This window comes from Toxotes jaculatrix, chromosome 21 (genome assembly GCF_017976425.1).
Source record: "Toxotes jaculatrix isolate fToxJac2 chromosome 21, fToxJac2.pri, whole genome shotgun sequence".
Lineage (NCBI taxonomy): Eukaryota > Metazoa > Chordata > Actinopteri > Toxotidae > Toxotes > Toxotes jaculatrix.
In genome coordinates, this window is record NC_054414.1 from 6,357,993 (window position 1) to 6,382,405 (window position 24,413).

At 40.8% G+C, this 24,413-nt stretch overlaps 4 protein-coding genes across 4 annotated transcripts in view; all 4 read left to right on the forward strand.

The window, feature by feature from the left end:
• Window positions 1-84: 84 nt before the first annotated feature.
• On the forward strand, window positions 85-3,192 carry gdf2 (growth differentiation factor 2). The gene is made up of 2 exons (XM_041067438.1): window positions 85-533; window positions 1,394-3,192. The coding sequence occupies exons 1-2, from the start codon at window positions 182-184 to the stop codon at window positions 2,311-2,313; spliced, it is 1,272 nt and encodes a 423-aa protein (XP_040923372.1). The 5' UTR covers window positions 85-181; the 3' UTR covers window positions 2,314-3,192.
• Window positions 3,193-5,699: 2,507 nt separating this feature from the next.
• Window positions 5,700-8,483, forward strand: LOC121175617 (retinol-binding protein 3-like). The gene has a single exon (XM_041029422.1). It carries the CDS (start codon window positions 5,700-5,702, stop codon window positions 8,481-8,483), a length of 2,784 nt encoding a protein of 927 aa, XP_040885356.1.
• A 1,898-nt stretch (window positions 8,484-10,381) lies between these two features.
• Window positions 10,382-13,567, forward strand: LOC121175439 (retinol-binding protein 3-like). The gene is made up of 4 exons (XM_041029205.1): window positions 10,382-11,581; window positions 11,985-12,175; window positions 12,578-12,720; window positions 13,242-13,567. Exons 1-4 carry the CDS (start codon window positions 10,388-10,390, stop codon window positions 13,565-13,567), a joined length of 1,854 nt encoding a protein of 617 aa, XP_040885139.1. The 5' UTR covers window positions 10,382-10,387.
• Window positions 13,568-16,834: 3,267 nt separating this feature from the next.
• antxr1c (ANTXR cell adhesion molecule 1c) overlaps window positions 16,835-24,413 on the forward strand; it is a 36,851-nt gene continuing 29,272 nt past the window's right edge. Inside the window, exon 1 of the mRNA XM_041029281.1 lies at window positions 16,835-17,131. Coding sequence (XP_040885215.1) covers window positions 16,974-17,131 — 158 coding nt within the window. The 5' untranslated portion in view covers window positions 16,835-16,973. The remainder of the gene's footprint in view (window positions 17,132-24,413) is intronic.

Consider the following 24,413-nt stretch of genomic DNA (forward strand, 5'->3'; position numbering starts at 1 on the left):
CTATTTTGGTTGACACAAGTCCCCCTGTTTACTCTGGGAGCATGGGAGCGGAGATCAGGACTGTGGTCTCTGCATGGGGGATCTCCATTTTCAAACCTTGCCACCACAAAGTCTGTTTTCAAGCTGGGAAGAAGGTAAAGTTTGTGCCAGGTCAGTGGCTTGGAAAGGATATAATTTCAAAATGCTGAGCTCCAGAGCATTTCTGTTGCAGGTGTGTTTGAGTCTGGTGGTTTCTACTGGCTCCTGTACCTGTAAACCTCTCAATAATGACATCCAAAACGATGACCTTGATGGATTCTACTCCCAGATGTCAGAGGAGGACCTTCTGGAGGAGGAAGATACAGACTCGAGGATGGAGAACCTCCTGGGAACCATAAAGGAAGGCTTTTTGAGGAAACTCAACCTGTCAGATGTTCCTCAGGAACACAGCAAGATCTACCCTCCTCAGTTCATGATGGAGCTCTACAACAAGTACGCCTCGGACAGCTCGGCAATCCCTCAGTCTGATGTCATACGAAGTTTCACTGTCCAAGGTATGTGAAAAGTATTTAACTTGTCAAGAGAGTAGCAAGATAATTTTCTGTCTAGTTGAAGGGTGAGAGATATTCCCAGGTAATTCACACATAAAGCTCTAAAGCAGTGGTTCTCAACCTTTTTGATTCTTAAATCTTTCCCACAAATGGCCAAACAGAAACATACAGAATAGTGATTCACTCTCATTACATTAAAGTTGAACTTAAATTTGAATTCTCCTCATTCTTTATGTAATAAAATTTTAACTAAAATGTAAACTGTTTGTGGACATGGTGAAGACAGTGTCTAAGCTTCAGGCCTGGAGTTTCCTATGGCAGCGTTTGACATTTAATGATTTAATGGCTAGTGTTGCTAGGGGGACACACCGTCAATTTCCATCGAGTGCTACCAACTGGAGCATGTCACAGCTATGTATATCCCACAAACACTGATATAAGATTGTTTTTGCCACTTGTTCAACAAGCCCACATAGCATGTGTATTGTTAGTGATTGAAGAAATGTGCCCTTTACAAAGTTCAGCATTTGGGGGACCCATCAACAAGAAGTTGCTCTTGGTTCATGTTATTTCAACATGTGCTTGGCAGCTCCAGATTGGCCAGTGTTGTTTTTGTCATTCATTATAGAAAGAAAAATGTGAGTCAGCACCTTTTACATTACTCGACATAGAGTAACAAATGTACAGACTACAGGTGGAGTCACAAAGCAATGGGTTAGTGTCCATCATGACAAGAGATATACTGCACACTGATTTCTAAGTTCAGTTTGACTTCAATGTATGTAAGTGTATGTTATACAGTGTAGTGCATGTTAGCTGCTTTTACAGATAAACTCTCTAATCTCTTTGTATCTGTACAACAGATATCGCTCTCTTACTGACAAATGGCACAAAGTCAAAACACAGTCTGCAGTTCAACTTCAGCATCCCCAACCATGAAAAGATCACCACGGCTGAACTGCAGCTCTTCTTCTTCCCAGATGTCAGGTCAAGCCTGACCTCCCACAGTTTCAAGGCCACAGTCAAAGTTTATGAAGTGGATCACAATGATTTGACATCCACAACCCAACTACTGATTGGCAAAGAGGTGACAGGCTCTCAGAGTATGTGGACGACATTTGATGTGACCACGGCTATTCAGAGCTGGATCAAGTCAGGAAATGGAGCAACTGTTTTTGATGTAGTGGTGGACAAGAAGGACTGTGGGGCTTCTGATAGCGGAGAGGAAAGAGCAGGCTGTTTAAATTTGAGCGTGTCTGTTGGAGATAACACTTCTGCAGCTTTAATAGTCTTCTCAAACGACGTGGGAGGCAGGAGGAGGGAGACAAAGAAGGAGTTAAGAGAGATGATCCTCCATGAAGAAGAAACCATCTTACACTCGGGTGCCGACTGGAACAGAGGAGTGCAACTTCCAAATGAAATCCCAGAATCTCAGCATCCACGGAGGAACAAAAGAAAGGCAGAGAGGGAATACTGCCGGCGGACCTCACTCAAGGTCAACTTTAAAGACATCGGCTGGGACAGCTGGATTGTGGCGCCTCCAGAATATGACGCCTTCGAATGTCGAGGCATGTGTTACCACCCGCTCACAGATGAATCCACCCCGTCCAAACACGCCCTCATCCAGACACTAATCAACATCAGGGACCCCAAGAAGGCCAACATGGCATGCTGCGTCCCCATCAAATTGGACCCCATCACAGTCATGTATCGGGAGAACGGACGTCTGACTATAAGATACCTGTATGAGGAGATGAAGGTGGCAGAGTGTGGCTGCAGGTAGTTGAAGATGGTCAGTTTGCTTTGGTGGTAGCACAGATGATTCTAATGGTTCTAATGCTACATTTTATTCAAGTCAATCTGATGTTCACAGGTGATAAGTTGTACAACAAAAAAATAGAATGAAGGTGCTTTGTTGAAATTAAATATATGGTACATATATTTTAAACTGTAGCCATGAAATAACGCTAAGTAGCATTTACAGTTTATGCTATTCCAAAACTCCAAAATAGTGAAAGAACTTAAATGCAGCATAACAGAAGAACCACCAAGAGGTCAATTATACCTCTTTTTCTGTTTTCCAGTGTCTATGCCTGTGCCGAAATCCTATTTAGAACCAGAAAACCTAAAGGAAACATTGACCAGTTGACATTTAATAGCATGGCATTTAATCACAGCTATTCATCTGCTAATGTGCTAGACATAATGTAAATCTGTACATTACTATTTCTAGTGTCATTTGTTTATGTTAATATATATTTTGTTGCAGTTTGCAAATTACTGCCACACAGATTTGTACAGAAGGCTCAGCTTATACAATGGTCAGCTTAGTTTATGCATGCTACATTGCTGCTGTTGCTTCTATCATCAGCCTAGAAAGCTCTATATTGCTATGCAGGGCAGCTGTAGAAAACGACTACACATGACATGACTGCAAGGTCTGTATTAATCTATACAAGGCTGACATTTTTTAATGAAAGTTATTCCAAATTTGGTGGAAACAGTTTAACCATACATTTTCACTACATTTGCCAAATCTATAATATAATCTGCCTGTTTGTAAGAGCTGCTGATGCTAAAATAGCTCAATCCATTTAACTTAAAGTGGAAAGTTTTTACTGTACTTTATGTCTCACGATGTCTACATTTTGGTTTTGAGGCTTTCCAACCTTGAAATGAATAAATAAAAATCTTGGGGATATTCTGTGTCACAAAGTGAAATTAATTTTACTTACTAAGATCATCTATACAGCTCATCCTGCATTTACTGCATTTCATAATGTTTTGGCGTGACTTTTTCTGTTCCTATCCTTTTAACCTCTGGTGGTTATTATGCAGTAGTGTACAAAGAGACATGAAACTCAATAATAGATCGCTCACCAAATACAACTTTTCAACATATTTTTGGATTAAATAATTATTTGCAACAAATCTTTCAACTTAAATGACTGTATAGGTTATTGACTCATCGAAGCATACCAGTAACAGACATACCAGACTCTCCTCGTCACAGTAACAGTATTTAACACGCAGTTAAGGATGTGACCTGTGAATTTCCCCACATGGCAGGAACATGTAATATTGTAACTGCTGTTGTTTGTGTTAGAGGACAATCAAATCACAGTTTTCACATGAAGGAAACAACATGTACGTAGTCCATATCTTCTAAATCTTTTGCTAAAATATAAGTGAAATACTAGGTAAAAAGGAAAATAAAACTATGGCAAAGTCAACCGCCAGTCCAAGTCTTTTTCATCTTATTGCGAAGTGTTGGCTGTGTAACTACTCGAAGTCAGTGACACAACCTTATCAGAGCTGGGGACAAGTTCATGTACGTCCTGGGTGACCTCAAATTGCTTGTGCCTCAAAATAGTACAAATAACAAGGAAAGCATTCTCCATTTTAATGTCTTTGGCATGCCAAGAAAATAATTGGCTCAGCTGACCTTTGCCCCATAAGATGTTCTTCCAGTGGTCATCAACAGCATGTGAAAACCAAGCCATTTTAAATGTTTTTACCACATAATAATGTGAAGAATGAGTTAAACCTTTCACCTCCAGTGACTGACAATTTAATTTGGTCACTAGAGGGCAGCACAGCAAGTCATAAACAGGACACTGATATTTGTTGGTGAATGTAAGTTCAGTATTCATACTGGTTTTGGGTCTGTTTTTATTTCTATCAACTCCTGAAATATTTGTCTCTGCTAAATGTCCCAATATATTCATCAGCAAGTTGCCAATGCCTCTGTCTGCTGTTTGGTGGCAGGCTTGTTTTTTAGCTAAAACAGCCGACTGTTGTGTTAACTCTTGTCAAGCATGTATTTATTAATTCATGAACATAGTCTTTATGTTGATATCTAAGCAGGCTAAATAGCTTACTGGGCTGTTTACTACATATATATAGCTGTAGTTAATCAATGAGAATTTATAAGCTTCTAGAGCAGTCTTGTCTTCCGAGAATATTTGTACAATTTACATTTCACACATGAATTTTAAGTTGCAATTGTATTTTAAGCAAGTTAGCATTTAGGGATTCCCAAGCAGTTCTTAAATTTGACACATGAGGACAAAGTGTGACAGAACTCAGTGTTTCAAAAGTCTTGATTAGCATCCTGGGAATTGGCAGAGAGGGGATTGAGTTGTGTAATGTGTGGGGGCGGCATTAAAAGTTAAGACGTTAAGATTAGCCGAGCACAAAAATGTCTGGATCAGGGTCTTACAAGGTCCTGCACTGAAATCATTATTCACAACATTTTTCATGATACTTTCATTTTTACACTATGAAAATGTCACCTCTGATTAAAAAAAAAAAAAAAAAAAAACTAACCAAGAAAAACAATACTGTAAAGCAAGGCAATAGCAAGAGAGACGTAAGCTCGGCCCAGATAAAAAACTTTCCAATCAACCTTTTGTACCTATAACCAAAGCGTGGGTGTATTTTTTCACCATTCTGATCCTGCATGTGTTTTTAAGACGGCTTTGCCATGTGTCCACAAACTGTGTAATCATGTCACCAGTGAAGTGACCCAGACATGACCCGTAAAGCTACCACTGGCACCAAAATACACCACCATAAGCTTTCATAACAAGGGAGAGAGAATGAGAGGGAGGGGGAAAAGACAGTGAGAGTTTCTGATCTGGCTTTTGCACCCAGCTGTCCACCCTCAAGATATTTCTTACCTGTCCCTTACCCATTTTCTCTTTAAAAAGAAATTCCAGGTGGTATGTTATAATCTCTGGGGAATTTGGTAAATGATGCAGACTGTAATTCAAGGCCAAACAAGCCTACAGTGTAACTTTACTAAGTATTAGTAAATTGTGTCAGTTACACTAGGTGCCTTCGGCAAAGACAAAGCAAATTTAAGAACATTAAAGGGAGTACCCAAACATGTATTGTGTTTCTGTGAGAAAAGGTACGAAACTGCATATCTCCCATTTGCCATTTTTTATTGTGCCTGCTATTGTCGGCTGGCTGATGCACCACAGATAATGCGATTAAAGGTTTATTGGGAACAAAAGCCTCTTATGTTGATGTCGTTGTTCTCCAAAAAAACCTATCACTATGACAATGTTCCCTCCTACAAAAACCACCGTCTCTCAACACAGACAAATGAACTAACACAAGAGTGAAAGGGAAGACAGAGTAGTTCTCTTTCCATGAGTAATGATGAAGACAATGGTGATGGCGCCACACACACCACTACTGCTATTGATGATTCTCCTGTGCACTTTCTCTGCCAACTCATCATTCCAGCCCGCCTTGGTATTAGAAATGGCCAAGATTCTGCTGGAAAACTACTGCTTCCCTGAGAACCTGGTTGGGATGCAGGAGGCCATCCAGCAAGCAATCAACAGTGGAGAAATCCTGCAGATTTCAGACAGGAAGACCCTGGCAGCTGTGCTCACAGTTGGAGTACAAGGAGCATTGAATGATCCACGGTTGACCGTGTCATACGAGCCCAATTTCGTCCCAGTGATGCCACCAATGCTGCCATCTCTCCCCATAGAACAACTGATCCGGCTGGTGAGGAACTCTGTCAAGCTGGATATCCTGGAAAACAACGTTGGCTATCTGCGGATAGATCGGATCATCGGGGAGGAAACAGCTGCAAAGCTTGGCTCACTGCTGAGGGACAACATCTGGGACAAAGTTGCTCACACTTCCTCACTAATTTTTGACCTGAGGTACAGCACAGCTGGACAACTGTCTGGAGTTCCCTTTATAATCTCCTATTTCTCTGACCCTGAGCCCCTCATTCATATTGACACTGTATATGACAGGCCCTCAAATACAACCAGAGAGCTGTGGACTACACCATCAATAAAGGGAGAAAGGTATGGAAAGAAGAAAGATGTGATTATTTTGACCAGTAAGCGTACCATGGGGGCTGCTGAGGCAGTGGCATATACTCTAAAAAACCTAAAGAGGGCCATCATTGTTGGAGAAAGGTCTGCTGGTGGGTCAGTAAAAGTCCGAAAGATTAGGATTGGAGAATCAGATTTCTACATAACAGTTCCTGTGGCAAGATCTGTCAGTCCAATCACAGGCCAGAGCTGGGAGGTAAGTGGTGTTTCCCCAACAGTCAACGTCATCGCAAAGGAAGCTATCACAAAAGCAAAATCCCTTCTGGCTGTAAGGAGTGCCATTCCAAAAGTTTTGCAAAGTATCTCCAACATAATTGGGAGGTGGTATGCTTTCACTGACAGAGTTCCAGCTCTACTTCAACATCTGAAATCTACAGACTTATTTTCTGTCACATCTGAGGAGGATCTGGCAGTCAGACTCAACCAGGATCTCCAGACTGTTTCTGAGGATCCGCGACTGATCATCAAATATATGCAAAACAATTCTGCCATTGTGGAGGAGGACCCTGAGCTTTACAAAGTTCCTGATGATCCAGAATTATTGAGGGCACTGGTTGATACAACATTTAAAGTGGAAATTCTCCCAGGCAATACTGGCTATCTCCGCTTTGACAAGTTTCTTGAGTTATCTGCACTGACTAAACTAGAAAAGGTCATGGCTAAAAAGGTGTGGGAGCCCCTAAAAGACACTAATAACCTGATTATTGATCTACGCTATAACACTGGTGGATGGTCTGCCTCTCTAGCCTTTATACTGTCTTATCTGCAGGACACTTCGCAGAAGCATCATTTTTTTACTGTATATGACAGAATTCAGAACACAACAACGGAACATGGCTCGCTTCCCCAAATTACAGGGCTGACTTATGGCTCCAAACGTGGGGTTTACTTGTTGACCAGCTACTATACAGCAAGCGTTGGTGAAGAGTTTGCTTACCTGATACAGTCCCTACACCGTGGCACAGTCATTGGGGAAATTACATCTGGTACCCTAATGCACTCAAAGATGTTTCAAATAGAAGGGACAGACCTTGCCATCATTGTTCCTTTCATAAACTTTATAGATAACAATGGGGAATGCTGGCTGGGAGGTGGTGTAGTCCCTGATGCCATTGTGCTAGCCGAGGAAGCTGTGGATCACGTTCATGAGATCACAGATTTTCATCAAGGGCTCAGGTCACTCATAGAGGGAACCGGGGAACTGCTAGAAAAACATTATGCAATCCATGAAGTCGCCCTAAAGGTTGGTAAGATACTGTTGAGCAAATGGGCCGAGGGACTGTACCGGTCAGCGGTTGACTTTGAATCTTTGGCATCCCAATTGACAGCAGACCTCCAAGAGGCTTCAGGTGATCACCGCCTCCATGTCTTCCATTGTGATGTTGAGCCTGAGTCACTTCACGACATTGCAAAGATCCCTACAGCAGAAGAAGTGGGATATATAATTGACGCTTTGTTTAAAACTGAGCTTCTGCCAGGTAATGTTGGCTATCTGAGATTTGACATGATGGCAGATATAGAGGTGTTAAAAGCCATTGGCCCACAGCTAATAAAATCAGTGTGGAGCAAGATAGTGAACACAGATGCCCTCATAATTGACATGAGGTACAACACTGGTGGTTATTCAACAGCAATTCCCCTTCTGTGCACCTATTTCTTTGATGCTGAACCTTTGCGGCATCTTTACACTGTTTATGACAGCACCTCAACCGCCATGACAGAGATCATGACATTGCCTCAGGTCAGGGGTCAAAGGTATGGGTCCTCCAAGGACGTCTACATCCTCACCAGTCACATGACTGGGTCAGCAGCCGAGGTGTTCACCCGCACATTGAAGGACCTAAACAGGGCTACAATCATTGGAGAGCCAACAATTGGAGGGTCTCTGTCAAGTGGAACCTACCAAATCAGGGACAGCGTCCTGTACGCTTCCATCCCTAACCAAGCTGTTTTGAGTGCCATCACTGGTAAAGTGTGGAGTGTTTCAGGAGTTGAGCCTCATGTTATTGCTCATGCAAGCGATGCCCTTCATGTCGCACAGACACTTACAGAAGCAAAGCTGTTGAAGAGTGAGCAAAGAAAATAGCTCCTCATGTTGTATTCTCAGTTCCTCTAAAAATGATTACTTGTCCTGTGTTTAGCCTCCATTTCAACCCCAAAAAGCCCACTAATGAAGAGCTGCATGTTAGAGGCCTTGTAGTCAATTTTACACATAAACCAGTCATGTGACCCACTGACCAAAGCAACAGTATATGAAGCAGCCTCGTCCTGTAATGATGCTTAATAATTAAATAATGTTTTTTGTGTGTTAATCCTTCATTTAAAGGCCGCAATGTATCCATTAGCTATTTTTCAAGAAATGTAACTGGAGAGGTCTCCTTGTCACATGTCATCACAAGATAAATTTCATTATTCTGGTTTTGGTTTCGAGGTTTACTGCCACGGAGTATGTACTGTTTCAGATGCCTTTTCACAAGAATATATTAGGAGAGAAAATAATCCTTGTAAGGTTAGCATTAGTAGCTTTAATGTAAAATGTGGATTTTATTCAAGTTGTATCTGCACTTGTATAATCTCCCTGAACCCAAGAACAGCCAGCTGTCTCCACTATGAAACTTACTTTTATATTTTAAGAGTTCAGCTGATGCCTTCATCTAGAGAGACTTGCAATGAATGGGTGTGGATTCAGTGTACATCTCCTTACAGGAGGGAACTTATTAGTAGTGGATAGGATCAAACCTTAAATCTACTTATCTACCTTGGCATTAAAAGCAGTAAATAGGATTTAATGTCTGATAACCGCTTAACATTACAATTGCCTAATTTCAGTGTGAACTGAGTAAATATTATAACTTCCAAATTAATAACTCACAAAACATCAGTGTTTTTTAAAATATAACTACATTGCACTTTGTTATTTATATGATAACCTTATAAACCATCACCTGTATATTTTATTCACATTCATGTATAGTTGCCTTTTTCTTTTTTTCTTTCATTATTTTCTGTGCAGGTCCCTTTCACTATATTTTAAATGCCATGTATTGAGCTAAATGTTGTGTTCTTTATGCACGAATAATTGCATGATCATTATGTAAATGTATGTAGATATGTTAAATTTCTTGATTGGTTATTACTGTCATGTGGAACCCAAATTATTTGTGGGTCACTGTTTGCCCTTTTGCTCTGCACTGTGCTTTTCAGCTTGCCATAATTAATAAACAAAACTTTTCTGTTCCTTAACTACAACACTTAACCAGTAGAGGGAGCAAGCACCAAACAAACTAAACCTGAATGTTGCTGTTCACTTCCATACCACCTCAGAAAGAGGACAAGAACCACCGACTGAAGAAAGCTATTGTTAAATGCATACCCTTTATGAAACAATACAAATTTAAATTGCTTCTAATTTCTTTTCCTGATATTAAAATGAATATTCCTCACCTCAAATAAATCACTGAGCAGGCCACACAGTTTGTGTTGAATTATATGTCAATCACATGCTGTATTTCAATATTTCTTGAGCTTTCATTTACAAAAATGAAAATTCTATGACTTCTAATTATATATACTGACGCCAAAGGGATTAGTAAAAAGTGACTGTGACAGTGACTTAACCTATCAGGATGAATATTTTCCACCACCCTTAATCCCTTTTTAGATATTTGTCATTCACAAAGCTTGCCTTATTTGACACAGGTAGCTTTAAATAGGTCTACAAAATACCTTGAGTAAATTTAAGATTTGTATCTTTGGCAACGCCTTCTTGTAACTACACCTACTTGGCTAGGTTGTTATTACCTTACAGAAGCACTCAGGATAATACGATTAGAGGTTTATTGTGGGGTAAATCCTCTTATGTGTGTGTGTTAACAGAAACCTTGCAGCCAAAACAGTGCCATTTGACAAAGAACCTCTTTGGAGAAGGAGGTTCGACTCTTCAGCAGCTATTTTTTCTTTACTTAGTTGAACTAAACTAAACTGACAAAAATGGCAAGGGCTCTCTTTCTGGTAGCATCTCTGCTGGTGTTGGGAAATATTTTCTTTGTTCATGCCTCATTTCCCCCCAGCCTCATTGTTGATATGGCAAAAATCGTCATGGACAATTACTGCTCACCAGAGAAGCTGGTAGGGATGAAGGAGGCAATTGAAGCAGCCAGCAGCAACACAGAGGTTCTCAACATCCCAGACGGCGAATCCTTGGCTAATGTCCTCAGTTCTGGAGTCCAGACCACGGTCAGTGACCCACGTCTGACGGTCTCCTTTGAGCCAAACTACGTCCCTGTGGTTGCCCCGAAGATGCCTCCCTTGCCCCCTGAGCAGCTCGTTGCCGTCCTCCAGACCTCCATCAAGCTCGACATCCTAGAGGGCAACATTGGCTACCTGAGGATCGACCACATTCTCGGGGAAGAGGTCGCTGAAAAGGTTGGCCCTTTGCTCCTAGATCTGGTCTGGAATAAAATCCTTCCAACTTCAGCTCTGATCTTTGACTTGCGTTACACCGGCAGTGGTGACATCACAGGAATCCCCTACATTGTGTCTTATTTCACCGAAACCGAGCCTCAAATCCACATTGACACCATATTTGACCGCCCCTCAAACACCACCACTAAGCTGTTTTCTATGTCCACACTGCTGGGGGAGAGATACGGCGTCACCAAACCCCTCATTATCCTCTCCAGCAAAAACACCAAGGGCATTGCTGAGGATGTTGCATACTGCCTCCAGAACCTGAAGAGGGCCACTATTGTGGGTGAGAAGACTGCCGGGGGCTCGGTGAAGGTCGATAAAATCAAAGTGGGAGACACCGACTTCTACGTTACCGTGCCAACTGCAAAGTCCATCAATCCCATCACTGGCTCCACCTGGGAGGTTGTGGGTGTGACCCCTGATGTAGAGGTCAATGCTGAGGATGCCCTTGCTACCGCCATCAAGATTGTCAACCTCCGTGCCCAGGTTCCAGCCATCATTGAGGAATCAGCCACCCTGATTGCTGACAACTATGCCTTTGAAGATATCGGTGCTAATGTTGCAGAAAAGTTGAAAGGGCTCCTGGCAAGTGGCGAGTACAGCATGGTTGTCTCCAAGGACAGTCTGGAGGCAAAGCTGTCTGCTGACCTGAACACAATTTCTGGGGACAAGAGCCTGAAGACTTCCAGCAATACCCCAGCCCTGCCACCTATGGTGAGACCCTTATATAATAAGATTATTGGTCTTTGGTTGTGAAAATATTTGTCATTGTCAACGCTTAAGGTTAAAACAAAGGTATGTTTTTGGTTTTACAATTGATTTGTCAGGGACAAAAACAGTTTAGTGGAGATTTTTTTTTCTGCTTAGAGAGCTTAAAATGACACTAGTATTCAAAATGAGAAGATAAACAGTAGAAGAGGCAAAATGTCTTTTACTTGTTAAAGTCAAATGAACCCAAATGATTTTACACTTAAGGGGATAAAATGTATGAAGAAAAAGGAATTTGATGAAAATTTGATTAAAAAAAATATTATTGAAGTATTTAGTTTGGATAAAAATATAATAACATAAATTCAAAGCAAATTTGAATCTAGTCTCTGCTTGTCTTTGTTGCCAGAATTATTCTCCAGAGATGTATATTGAGTTGATCAAAGTCTCCTTCCACACCAACGTGTTTGAGAACAACATCGGCTACCTCCGTTTTGACATGTTCGGAGACTTTGAGGAGGTCAAGGCCATCGCTCAGATTATTGTTGAGCATGTCTGGAACAAAGTTGTCAACACTGATGCCTTGATCATCGACCTCAGGTTTGTAATCCTGCTCACAAGTCAGAGCTTCTATTCAAAACTCTGTGTCCACTTTGGAATACATTTCATCCGCTAAAGCTGATAAAGCTCATCAGTCTGTGTCCAAATTTAGAGGACTTAGTCTGCAAACGTTTAGTATTGATTTCATGAGAACCAGGACCACTATCAGGCCTATGAGACTAACTGAATCTGTGAAGACAAACCTTGTCAGGATAATTTTGCTGATTAATTGCTCAACAAAGAAATTTGAATGTACCATAATTTCTTTAGCACCCGAGACAAGATGAGATAGGTTTATCAATGCCTGCATAAACGTAAAAGTTCATAAAAGATCATTTAATTAAATGCATAAATACATTTTCATGAGTCAAGCCTTTCTATTTTTTGTAACTGTATTTGCAGGAACAACCTTGGTGGCCCAACAACAGCCATTGCAGGCTTCTGCTCTTACTTCTTTGATGCTGACAAGGAGATTGTGCTGGACAAGCTGTATGACAGATCATCTGGCACCACCACAGAGCTCCGGGCCCTATCTGAACTCACTGGTACTTTTTTTTCTTTTTGCCGATCAAGTCAATGTATTATACTCCTTGTATAAAGTGATTCCTGTTAGCAACAAAGTTAGCAACTAGGTGGGGATCACAGTGACATAATTAGCAGCTATGTACACATACAGACACTGGTGTAAACCAAAAACAGAGCTACAGGGGAAGTTATTTTGGACTCAAATTCACCAGGTGGCCAGAAACACAACTCTAAGTGAATGCTAACTCTGCTTTGTAGCTGCTGGATGTGTAAATTAGCAAATGTGTAAATGTTTAAATGTTTGGCATTTCAACTTAAAAGGTGATGTGTATGTGTTTGGATCTTTGTTCTGCTGGCCTCAAGCAGCCAAAAATCAATTGCTGCGGGTTTACAAATACAACAACATAGAAGTTTCCATGTTTTTAGTTAATTCATGGATGATGCCACAGTTATGCTCTGACCCTTCACCCTTTTCTTTACTCTAGCTCGCCCACCTCACATTTTTAACCTTGTTCTACCTTCATCTTATCTTTTTCCTCAGGCACAAGGTATGGCTCCAAGAAGAGCCTGATTATCCTGACCAGTGGAGCAACTGCCGGTGCTGCTGAGGAGTTTGTTTACATCATGAAGAAGCTTGGCCGCGCTATGATTATTGGAGAGACAACTGCCGGGGCCTCCCACCCACCCAAGACCTTCCGTGTTGGTGAGACCGACATCTTCCTCAGCATCCCCACCGTGCACTCTGACACTACTGCCGGGCCAGCATGGGAGGGAGCTGGCATCGCACCTCACATACCTGTCTCAGCTGATGCTGCCCTTGAGACTGCCAAGGGCATCTTAAACAAGCACATGGCAGGCCAGAAGTAAACCGTGTCCTGAACTGAGATTTCAACAGCCACTTTTGCTTTGACAGCCAAATGGTTACAAGATTTAGAATCTAGACTTGTCTAAGAAGTGAAGAATGTAGGTTAAGTACAAAATGTAATCTGTTATTCATTTTCTCAATACCTAAGCCTTTTCAGCCTGTTATGTAGCGCAAAGGCTGAACAGGATTTACTTACAGTTTTTATTTCTGTCGAATGTTACTCTGGCTGCTGAAGGTTTTCAGAATGAATGAAAAGCTGATGTGATTCTGATGTGATGTGGATACATATAAGTCTGTGTCAAAGATAAGTTGCAATATCCAAACAACTTTCAAAAATTCAATTTTTGAGAAGTCGTGCAAAAGAGAAGAAACAAATTAAGTAAACACACAAAAAATGCTTTCAAAGTAAGTTTGCTCTTCATTTGTTATGTTGAATATTTGGAATTTGGACCTCTGTAAAGTAGTGCACTTGATGCTCTGATAAGAAAATCATGTCATCATGTGAAATCATGTGATGTCCTTATTGTGTGTGGGAAATGCTGTGTATCCATTATGCAGTGAGAGTCATGCCATGTGGACCTACTTGGGTTTTATCAATTCCAGTGGTGAGACACAATAAAAAACACAACTGAAACACAGAACAAGTGTGTCGGTCATGTTTTACAGAGGAGGCATCATACAAAAAAAATGTGTTGTTATCATCAAAAAAGAATTATTTATCTGAGTCACGTCTACGGTGAAGTGCTGGCAGCCCCTTCTTAATTTGATACAGAACCAAGTGCATCATAACACACAACTGTCAGTTCTTCAGCACTCGGTTAAATGATATGATAGTGTTAGTTCACCAACAGTGAAGCAAAAATAAGGACTTTTTCTTCTGTATAACAACAGACAAAGTCATGGTACCAACAGAATCATCAGTACAATTTGAAGATTACACTGTATTTAAGGGCAATTATGTCAAATACAGCAGGAATGAGTCTTTGATGGGTTACCGCTTTGGTGGTTTCAGCGGTTTTGGTCTTGAATTATGGCAACATGTTGATCAGACCAACAATCCTCTCTGAATAATTTCATTCTCATCTATCAAGGACTTGCCATGTGGTCGCAGTATAAAATAAATAAACACAAAACAGGTTTTTTGTGCACGAACAGGGGATCAAATTATCTTTCAATTTCAATTTCATCATATTCAGGAACAATTATGAAAATAAATAAAGAAAAATAATTGAATGAAAGAAAAAAATTATTTCATGTTAGGGTACATCCATCCATTAATTTTATATATAAAAACATGATGTGAAGTGTTCTGTGGTGCACTTGGGATTGTTATGGTGAGTGGGTAAGTGAGTGGCTTGAGGCACAAAACTTAACCCAAAATAATTTCTCCTTCCTTTCTGAGGGGGGCTGGACTCTGCTTCATAAAGCAAAGACTAAAATAGAGTCTGAATAACACATTGTTCTAAATCTAAATCTAGGATTGGTTTTATTTGTCATTGTTATATATAGTGTGTTGAGCGTTAATGAGTGTATTGAATATGTGCATATAAGTGGGTGTAAAACTATGAGTGGATGTGCGGAGGAGCAGGGCTCTGGGAGGAACTGGACTTTCGTTTGCAAAGTGCAAGGATTAGAAGGGATCAGTTTAGTGGGCGATAAGTCAGCACACATCAACAAGTGAGACTTTAAACAGGGGTCAGAGGGTTAAGGGGCACTGTAAGGGTGAGTGGGGGTCTAAAGCTTAAAACTCCACAACAGGATCCATCGGGTGAACAAGTCTGGCTGCTTCTCCCTGTTTAGAAATCTGTCTGTCTGGTTTGTGTTGAAGTGACAGGACAGCAGATTACAGGACAGTTGGATAAATATTTCCCAGTAGATTGCCTCTGGAGGAGGAAAGGTCAGTAGGTAGAGCCAAAAAATAACAGGGCTTCTTTTTTCTGGCTATAAAATATACAAACAATTTACATTCTGAAACCTATCACTACTGTTAACCAGCACTTTATTTGTTATCATTTTACATTCAAACTAGGCCTGTTCTGCTGTGATCCACAGCCAAAAATGCTGAAAATGACAATGTCTTGTTTTGGAGATGTGTTTTTTTTTTTGTTTTTTAGTGAATGATCACTAACCTCTGGTTAAAGTACACTGCATTTACTTGGCTGTACACTAAAAGCTGCTTCATATTTCACTTTAAAGTAGAATACTATAAAGCCATTTAAAGCCATAGCAGCAGGAAATGTTTTATGTGCATTAGAAGAAACTTACTGAAGCTGTGATGTGGCCGTGGATGATTAAAATAAGGCTTAAATTACAAACAGCAATGCGCATGTGAGGGCAACTTGAACGCTGTTGTGAGTGGGAATGGCGGACTCTAACAACAAAAAGACTACTGAAGATGTCCTCTTGCTGCAGCCATCACCAACAATCAGGGATGTTCTAAACATCTTCATCTGTATAATTTTATACCTGTTATAACTTTATAAGTAGTTCAGATTTTAGTGGGATTAAGATCACAGGCGATCACTGTAAACAAGCCAGGTAATGGTGTGCACACACACACCTCCAGCCTTTATAATTACAGCACGTCGCAGCGGTGGATCCCCTCCATGTGTTTGATGACCATGAGTTGTGTATACTTGTTGTATCCTGTAAATGCGCCAATAAGCTTGTAGTCCCCCAACACACACACACACACACACACACACACACACACACACACACACACACACACACACACATTACAGGCTGCTCCGATTCCCCGCAAAATGCGCCAGTGTTCCACGTGAGGGAGGCGCAAAATGGGATCTTGACCCATTTTTTCCTCTTTCTCTCTCCTCCTCAGGATGAAATATGAAACCTGTTCCATTTCAGCCAAGTCTGTCCCCTGGGCTCCCAGTTCCTCCAGCGCCAACCCTGCTCTGCATTACCCAGTTTCATTTGGCTTTCTCAGACTTAAACTAGTTTTGACACTTTGACAGGAAACTTTTATCCATTTTTTTTCTTTTTAGCGAACCACCCATTTCATCATTTTATCCTTTCTCTGCCTTTGGATTTGTTTCTGCAAAGTTTTAAAACATTTTTTTTCATGCCAACTGCATGTGGATTCTGAACCAAACCGAAACATTTATGTTTTGTTTTTTTTGTTTTTTAATCATTCCCTTTGAGAGAAAGCATCTCTCCACTGGCGCTCTGATCGGGATGCGGGTGGTCGTGATTGTAAACTGAGCGCAAAACAAAAGAGACGCGGGAGCATCGCCTGCATCCTCTCTTTTGTCTTTGTTGCATCTCTGCCTCTCTTTATTTTTACAACCGTCTCTGGGATGTAAGAAGCCACTAAAGTACTTTGGGGTTTTTTTCCTTTTTATCCACAAAGGAATTAACTTTTTTTTTCTTTCACGAGGAGAAATTATGGCGAGATTTTTGTTGAACATGCGTCTTGTTCTGGTTTTGTTCGGATTATTTTTGCTCTCTTCTCCATCCGCAAGAGCCGAGCCGGAGCTGCAGGACGAGGAGGAGGAGGAGAGTTCCTGTCAGGGCGCCTTTGACCTGTATTTTGTGCTTGATAAGTAAGTGGAACCAGCTTTTGGCACTATTTGCTATTCATAAAGACCTATTTGAAGTATACTTGGATACTGGCCTGTATCCGTTTCCCCATTGCGTTAGAAAGAAAGTAGAACACCAATAATAACAACAATAATAATAATAATAATACGCTTGCATCTGCGTTTACTTTACAGTTTAAGCTTTTATTGCTGTCTTTATTTTTGCCTAGTTTGCGAGATGGTGTAATTGAGGACAAAATATTCAGTTTTATTTTCCAATGGGGTGAACGGCACCAAAGTTTCAGCCTCTGACATGAATGTTTTAATTTAAAAAAAAAAAGAGGAAAAAAGTTTAGGTTGTCGAGTTCAAGTTGGCTGAAAAGCATCTGTGCGTGCGCACGTGATGACGCTGGACAGGAGGCTGACTTGTGGAGTACAGTTTGCTGAATAAGCAAAAAACAGGAGTGATGATCTGGATGCTACAGTTTAAAAATAATGTCACTGTCTTTTCAAGTCAAAAAACCCACATCCTCCTTTTGCCATTCTCAAGAAAAAGAAAAAGAGGAAGACAAACTAAAACTGTCCAAGCTAGTGGGACTTTTCTCCTGGAGGTAAACAGTGGAGGGACTTTTTCTGCTCCTTACTAAGTGACCGCTCACTCTTTCATTTCTACTCTCTGCACGCCCACGTAGGAAAAATGTTGTGGTTGTGTGACATCTTTGCACTGGACTTCAGCAGCTGGGCTCACAGTGTCAGGGGGAAAATAAAATGTCAGAGAAACTTCTGGAGCGCCTGTTACTTTCTCTGTGCATCCACTGTACGGTTTATGGACAGAGATCAGGGCAGTAGCATATGTTTTCTGTCATTATGCAACAAAGGAATCATCCTATATTGTGCCTCAGTATCCACAAGATATTGTACATTTAAGTTGCTTATGGTTGAATTTAAGATCTAAACCTCAACTCTGCATTCATTTTGATGGAGATGATGGAGAATCTGTTATAAGAACCTTTGTTGTCAGCAATACAAAACTTAATTTCTCTGTTATTGTAACTACCGGGCTTTTATCTTGAGATTATCTCTCTTGGATTTAAAACATATTGTTGTATCAGCTCTTCTCCTTCCTCTTGCATTAATGGAGCAATGCCAGGAATGGGGAGGAGAAACACGAAAGGACAGGAAGCAACAACATTTATGGAAAATGTGGTCTTAATTTGGAGAGAAAAATGTTTGCGCACAGCACATTTAAAAGCCTGTTTTAGGGTATGATGAGAAGTTTCATGCAGATTAGCATTTCTAATGTTTATATAACAACTCAAACGTTACAGGTTGGATGGATTTATCCAAAGGATGTACAATTTTTACACTCATGCCCTTCAGTTTGGATTCATCCCCTATGTAGTGGCAGTGTAAGTGCCTTTCTGTACCCAATGAACTTCACAGAACCTTTGACATTCCTGAATAGGAAAGGACACAAACGTGGTGGGACTGCATCCCAGATGTGAAAGGCTGCTTTTGGCTTGTGCTGTGTGGTAAGCACTGACACATGCTGCAAATAAAGAAAGTGCTTCTTTTTTTTTTCCATTGTCAGATGCTATTGTTAGCTCTCCTGCGTGCTTTCGTGCCCACTTCTGGGGGTGACTAACAAGGTTTAGATATCAGTTGTGGACTTCAAACAGGAGGAAGCTCATTAGAGACCAGACTCAGCCCTCCTACAGCCGCCCATCAACCGCATCCCTCAGGCCTGAGCTGGCTTTATGAGACACAGCCTGAACTCGGTGCCCTGGATGATCCATATGGAAGGCGTAAAGATCAATGTGAGGAGGTTGGACCAGGCACAGAAGCTGAGGATGCAGGCCACTGAAATGTTGAAAGGTCTTAACCAGCCCTTCATCAATACACAAACAACCACCGCAATAATTTTGGGGGTGTTTGAATCTTTGGTTGCCTAAACCACAAATCTTAAAATCTGAGTTGACTTGGGTCCAAAATTAACTGCAAGTTTGACTAACACAGACCCAGAAGGCTTCTTTGCATTTCTCACTGAGGCACAGATGATTTGGGAGCCAATCTCATCAGATTTTAAAGACCAGTTCTAAATTTGTGGCCATGCTAACAGCTATTTTACTCTGTACTTAGGCACAGCAGTGCTTTGAGCTAAATCCTAACATCAGCAGGCTAACATGCTCACAAAGACAACATGCTGGTGTTTAGCTGGTTTAATGTCAACCATGTTCACCCTCTCAGTGTGTCAGCATGCTAATTTTCTAATTAGCACCAAACACAAGGTTCATCTCAAGCTAATAGTAATAGTAGTAAATGTCTTTAGCTTTCCTGAGGTACAGGATGTCAGTCAGGACCAAAGTGGTAGACAAAAAGATCTTCATTGATCATGTTGGCCTTTGCAGAATTGTTCAGTATCGACATCATGTCTGCAGATATATAGGTCCAATTGATTTAGACTGAGTAACATGCTTTGGGCAGTGTGCTGAAGGTGGAGAAGAGGGTCATGGGTTTTACAGTAATGAGGAAAGATAACTGCTGCGTTGGCTCATAAAGTCGACTCCAAAGGCATTTATTGCAGACTCGGGCAAATGATGTCACGTCATGGCTTGAACATGTAGGACAGTGTTCTTTGAGACATACAGGTGGCTGCAGTCTGAAGCATGACTAAGTTGCCAGTTTGAATCTTAGACATCTTGGACTGGGTTTGGAAAATCTGGGCTGCAGCGAGACAAATTATCCTCAACCGCTAACTTAAATTGTATGTGATATACTATAAGAAAGCAGGGTTGTTCCATTACCAGCTAGATGATGTGGGAGTGATTGGCAGAGTCATGTCAACAATGACATGACAGAAGTGAGAGGTTGCTGCCAAATAAACATGAAGGTCAGTTATCGTTTCACTTTCTAACTGCAGGTGACAAACTCTGACTTAAATGCACTAATTTAATATGTAATGCCATAATAACTAAGAAGACACAACTGCTGAAGCAAACAGGAAATTGCTAAAATATCTGATGGAGGAAAACATGGTCAAAATGAAGACATTATATACACACAGCACAGTTGTTTCCAAATTAAACTTTACAAGGGTCAATAAAAGATTTTAAAAAATGATATTTTAATTAAATAAAATGTTGAATATGGGCTATACCGATAACCTGACAACCTCATGTTGTGGTGCAAAGTTTTTAATTGGACATACCAAGCAATTAACTGAGCTCTCTACCACTGTAACCTAAATAAAGACACTCAGAAAGTAGACTAAGAGTTGACAGCCCTGCTACTGGCTCTGTGAGGTTGCATTTAGACACAGTGGTGCTTTTTTATATATTTATATTGTAGTCTGGACCAAAGTCGTGGACCGACCAACTAACAGACCAGCGAACTGACTGGGAGACCAACATTGCTGCACAGCTAGCATGGATGAAAATGTAGAGATTTGCTGTATAGTCAGTTTATCTGTCAAAGGATAAAACCATAAGCTTAAAATATGTAGGCGTGGACCATTAAGCCCTGTATTGCTGCATGTGCGCATATAAGGATGTATATATGCTGATTCAGAGTGGGCGGGCCGCAGCTTGCTGTTTTATATGGAACACAGCGCCAGAGGAATGGTTTTGGGTGTGTTCATTAGGTAGATAAAGGAATTCACCTATAGGCCAAATGCTAATGTTCTTGGGGCAGACTGCATTTAACCATGTTGTTTATACTGACTGGGCACAAATTAGAAGACATGGTACTGTCCATAGTGTTGCTGTTGCAGTGAAAATAAAGACTTAGCAGTATTTTACTAACACACTTCCCCTCTTTCCCTTTAGGCCTATGTCTCTCAGCTTTTCTGCCATTCTTTTCCACAGGCTCTTTCCATTTATCTCTCTCAGATTTCCAGCATTACCTCTTCACTCTGTGCTCCTCATTGCCCCTACTTTTAGTTAAAGCAGCATCGGTGATTCTAGCTGTGGAGATTCTCTCGTCTCACAACAGTTGTGCTGCTATTAGTAATTATAATCTTTCTCTGGTAGGTTGCAATCAAATCACATCCACTTCTCTCTTGTCTTTATTTTCGAGAACACTAGTCATGGCTTCAAAATGCTTTTGTTGTTGTTGATGTAGTCACAAGTTAGCACTCCAGTTGGGCATTCAGCCATTCTGCCTGAATCCAGGCAAGTCAGCAGAAAAGCCAACCTGCAGCTGCAGTTCATAAATACTTTCAATGTATTTAGCTGTGGAATGACTCCCACTCAGTGTCATTTGGCCTCTCACAGCATGTTGCTTTGGTGTTTCCAGCAGCAAGAAATGTCTTGTTAAATGATATCAGTCCTTCAGGCATGGAGAGACAAAAAACGTATGAGAGGTTTCAAAACAGATGAAAGCCAGTCTAACTCTAATCCAAACCTCCTGGTAATATTTGATATGTGACTCTGCCTCAGTTAACAGAGAAAAATGCATTACAATAAAGACCTAAAAAGAAAAAAAATTATCTTTTAACAAACATCTCAAATGCCTGTCCCCCAACCAACCAGTTGTCCAACAGTTTTTTCCAAACAATTCCTCTCGGTTTTGGAACAGACGCGCAGCATTAGCTCAGAAATCACGCAGTAAAGACTTTGACTTCTGCAATGGCTGTAAAAGTAGGTTAGTGGTTTTAAACAAACAAATCCTTGTGCCCAGTCAGTTAAATTGGAGCACCATCATTGGATACAGGCTGGGGTGGTGTGGGTAGGCCCAGCTGTAATGGCAGACAGCCTCCTTAGCAGAGATGGGATTTTTTTTTTCCCCCCTTCTTCAACACTTTGAACCGTGAGAACGAAGCTGAGAGCTGCTAAGGCTTCAGACCGATGAAGCTTTTTCCCACATGCCGTCATCCCATTTCCCTCTGGGATAGAAGTGCCTGTTGGGTAGTTGAGAGTGGACTTGGTTGAGAAATTAAAGAGGAAAAACAGTTAGCCCTTGACAATAATTTGAAAAGGCTTAGTATCAAACAAACTTGCAGCTGTAATATCCTTTACTAATGTTACAGAACTGTTGGCATAGTCAACAATTTCCTGATGTTCAAAATGGCTGCTTTAGGGCTCTTTACTTGAGACATCAAATGAAGGATCCTTAAAGCAGGGGCAGGGAACAAGCTGTAAACACAACAGCAGCATACTATGATCTCATCATTGTCATGTGTCACTGAAACCTGCCAACTCAGGCAGGAAAAAAAACTGATGTAAACATGAGACTGAAGCGAGGTTGTGGGCTGCAAAAAGAAAAACAAAAGCTGAAAGGCGCTAAAATGCTTCATAGAGCTCAGGGGAACTGCAGAGTTAGGTAATATTTCTCTTGGTTCACCTCTCTCTCATTGCACAATCACGTTATTCACTGTTTATATAAAAATACTGACAGCTTTAAAACGTTTTTTTATTGTTGTTTTTACACAATCACTTTAACAAAGCTCCAACAATAAGTTGCTTGCTAACATCACAATTAACCATTTTGCTAACCATTCTGCTGTGCTTTAGAAATACACAAGTCTATTTTTTTCTACTCCAAGTGATCACTGGTTTCTAATGATTTTTTGTCATGCTAGCCACAGGGCAGGGCCTATGGGATGGCAATGTCTGTCAGCCAGTGAGTCACTTCGTTGGTCTACCACTTTGGTCCAGACTGAAATATCTCAACAACAAAGCTGTACTTCTGTTTGTTTGGTACTTTTAACTATGATGAAGAACATGGTAAACATTACTTGCTAAATCTCAGAATCTTGTCATTGCCATTGTGCATTTAGCATTTTGCTGAGAGTACCACTGTGCTCCTGTACAGCCAGGCTGCGCTGCTATGGTGCGGTAAATAACTAAGCAGATTTGTGAAACATGCTTGAGTTTTGTACAGTGAACATCAAGTCTGCAACACTTTGGTGTGGAAAATACACAGAAACCAGTGGACAATCATAAACTATAAAGACCTGAAACATGGGAACACACTGATATGATCCTTATGACAACCCTAACCCTCTCTTTTTCAGTTACTGTTCATTTTTTGCTTGTTCTGTCTCACTCTGTCTGTCTGTCTGTCTAACCCCTTGCCTTCCCGAAAATTTGTGCTCTCCTCAAAACACACTCACACACACACACACTCACACACCCAGACTCTTTCTCTCGAAAACACACACTCACTGGCTGACTCATTTTGTGCAGTCAGCATAAAAAGACTGTTACTAAAAATGACTGAAGATGTTTTTATTCTTTAGGTCCTCTCAGACTCATGGGGGACACAATTCCTGTCTCCTCTTAACACGGTCTGTTTAGCATTGCTGAACAGTAATGATGCAAATTACCTCCTCTAATGCCCACAGCTATTTGGAAAGAGTGGATCACTGCACTAAATGATGTACTGACACAGCAGCAGAGGGAAATTACTGTAAATCACAACTAGGTGCAATTTAGGACAACTAACTTAGAGGTGTTGGTGGAGACGATGTGCAGATTTGCAGACCATTTCTGAAAGGTCTCTTCTAACTCATTAAATAAACATAGAAACACAACCTCAACTCAGTTAAAGGAAAGCTTTAAGTTGACAATAGAGAGGTAGCAGGAAATGAGGCTGGGAGAATGACATGCAACAAAGGTCCCCAGCTGGACTTTAACCCCCCCCCCCGCCTTGGCCACATGGACACCACAGCTTTTTAGATATTAAATGCGTTGCTCATCTGTTAGTACAGGCTGTAGAGGACATCCGTCAAACCCTACATCCATCTCAGAAGCTGTCTCTTCCTTGTTTCTTTCCTGTCCAGCTCTCTCTCACCACTGATAAAACAGTAAAACTTATTCTATAAACAAGAAACAAAACTAGAAGCTACCATTATTATAACACAGTCCCTGGACATGGAGACATGACATTTTTTAGCCAAAAGAAAACGATTAAATTCCATGATGCTTAATTAATATACCAACTCCATCATGATATAGAATCTCTTCCCACTCAGAATCTCACTTTTCAGAAAAATGCTGGGGACATATTTACCACATCAATGAAAAGAGAGGATATTGTGATCCTGTTCACTGTTCTTGCTCCCTTGTATAGAGTTTTAAATTTGCTAATGCCTAATTTCTGCATGCGTCATCTGTCAGCTTCCTGATTTTTCTCTGTCAGATTAGTGCACAACCTTTCGCCTTTTAACATCACATTATACATTATTATGCTGTAATTATCTGCTTTAATTACCTCCACTATTATTTTCATGTTATGCTCTGCACTACTTACCATCTACTCTTGCCTTGTACAGTATTTCTTTTCTTGGGTTTGATTGGGTTCATGT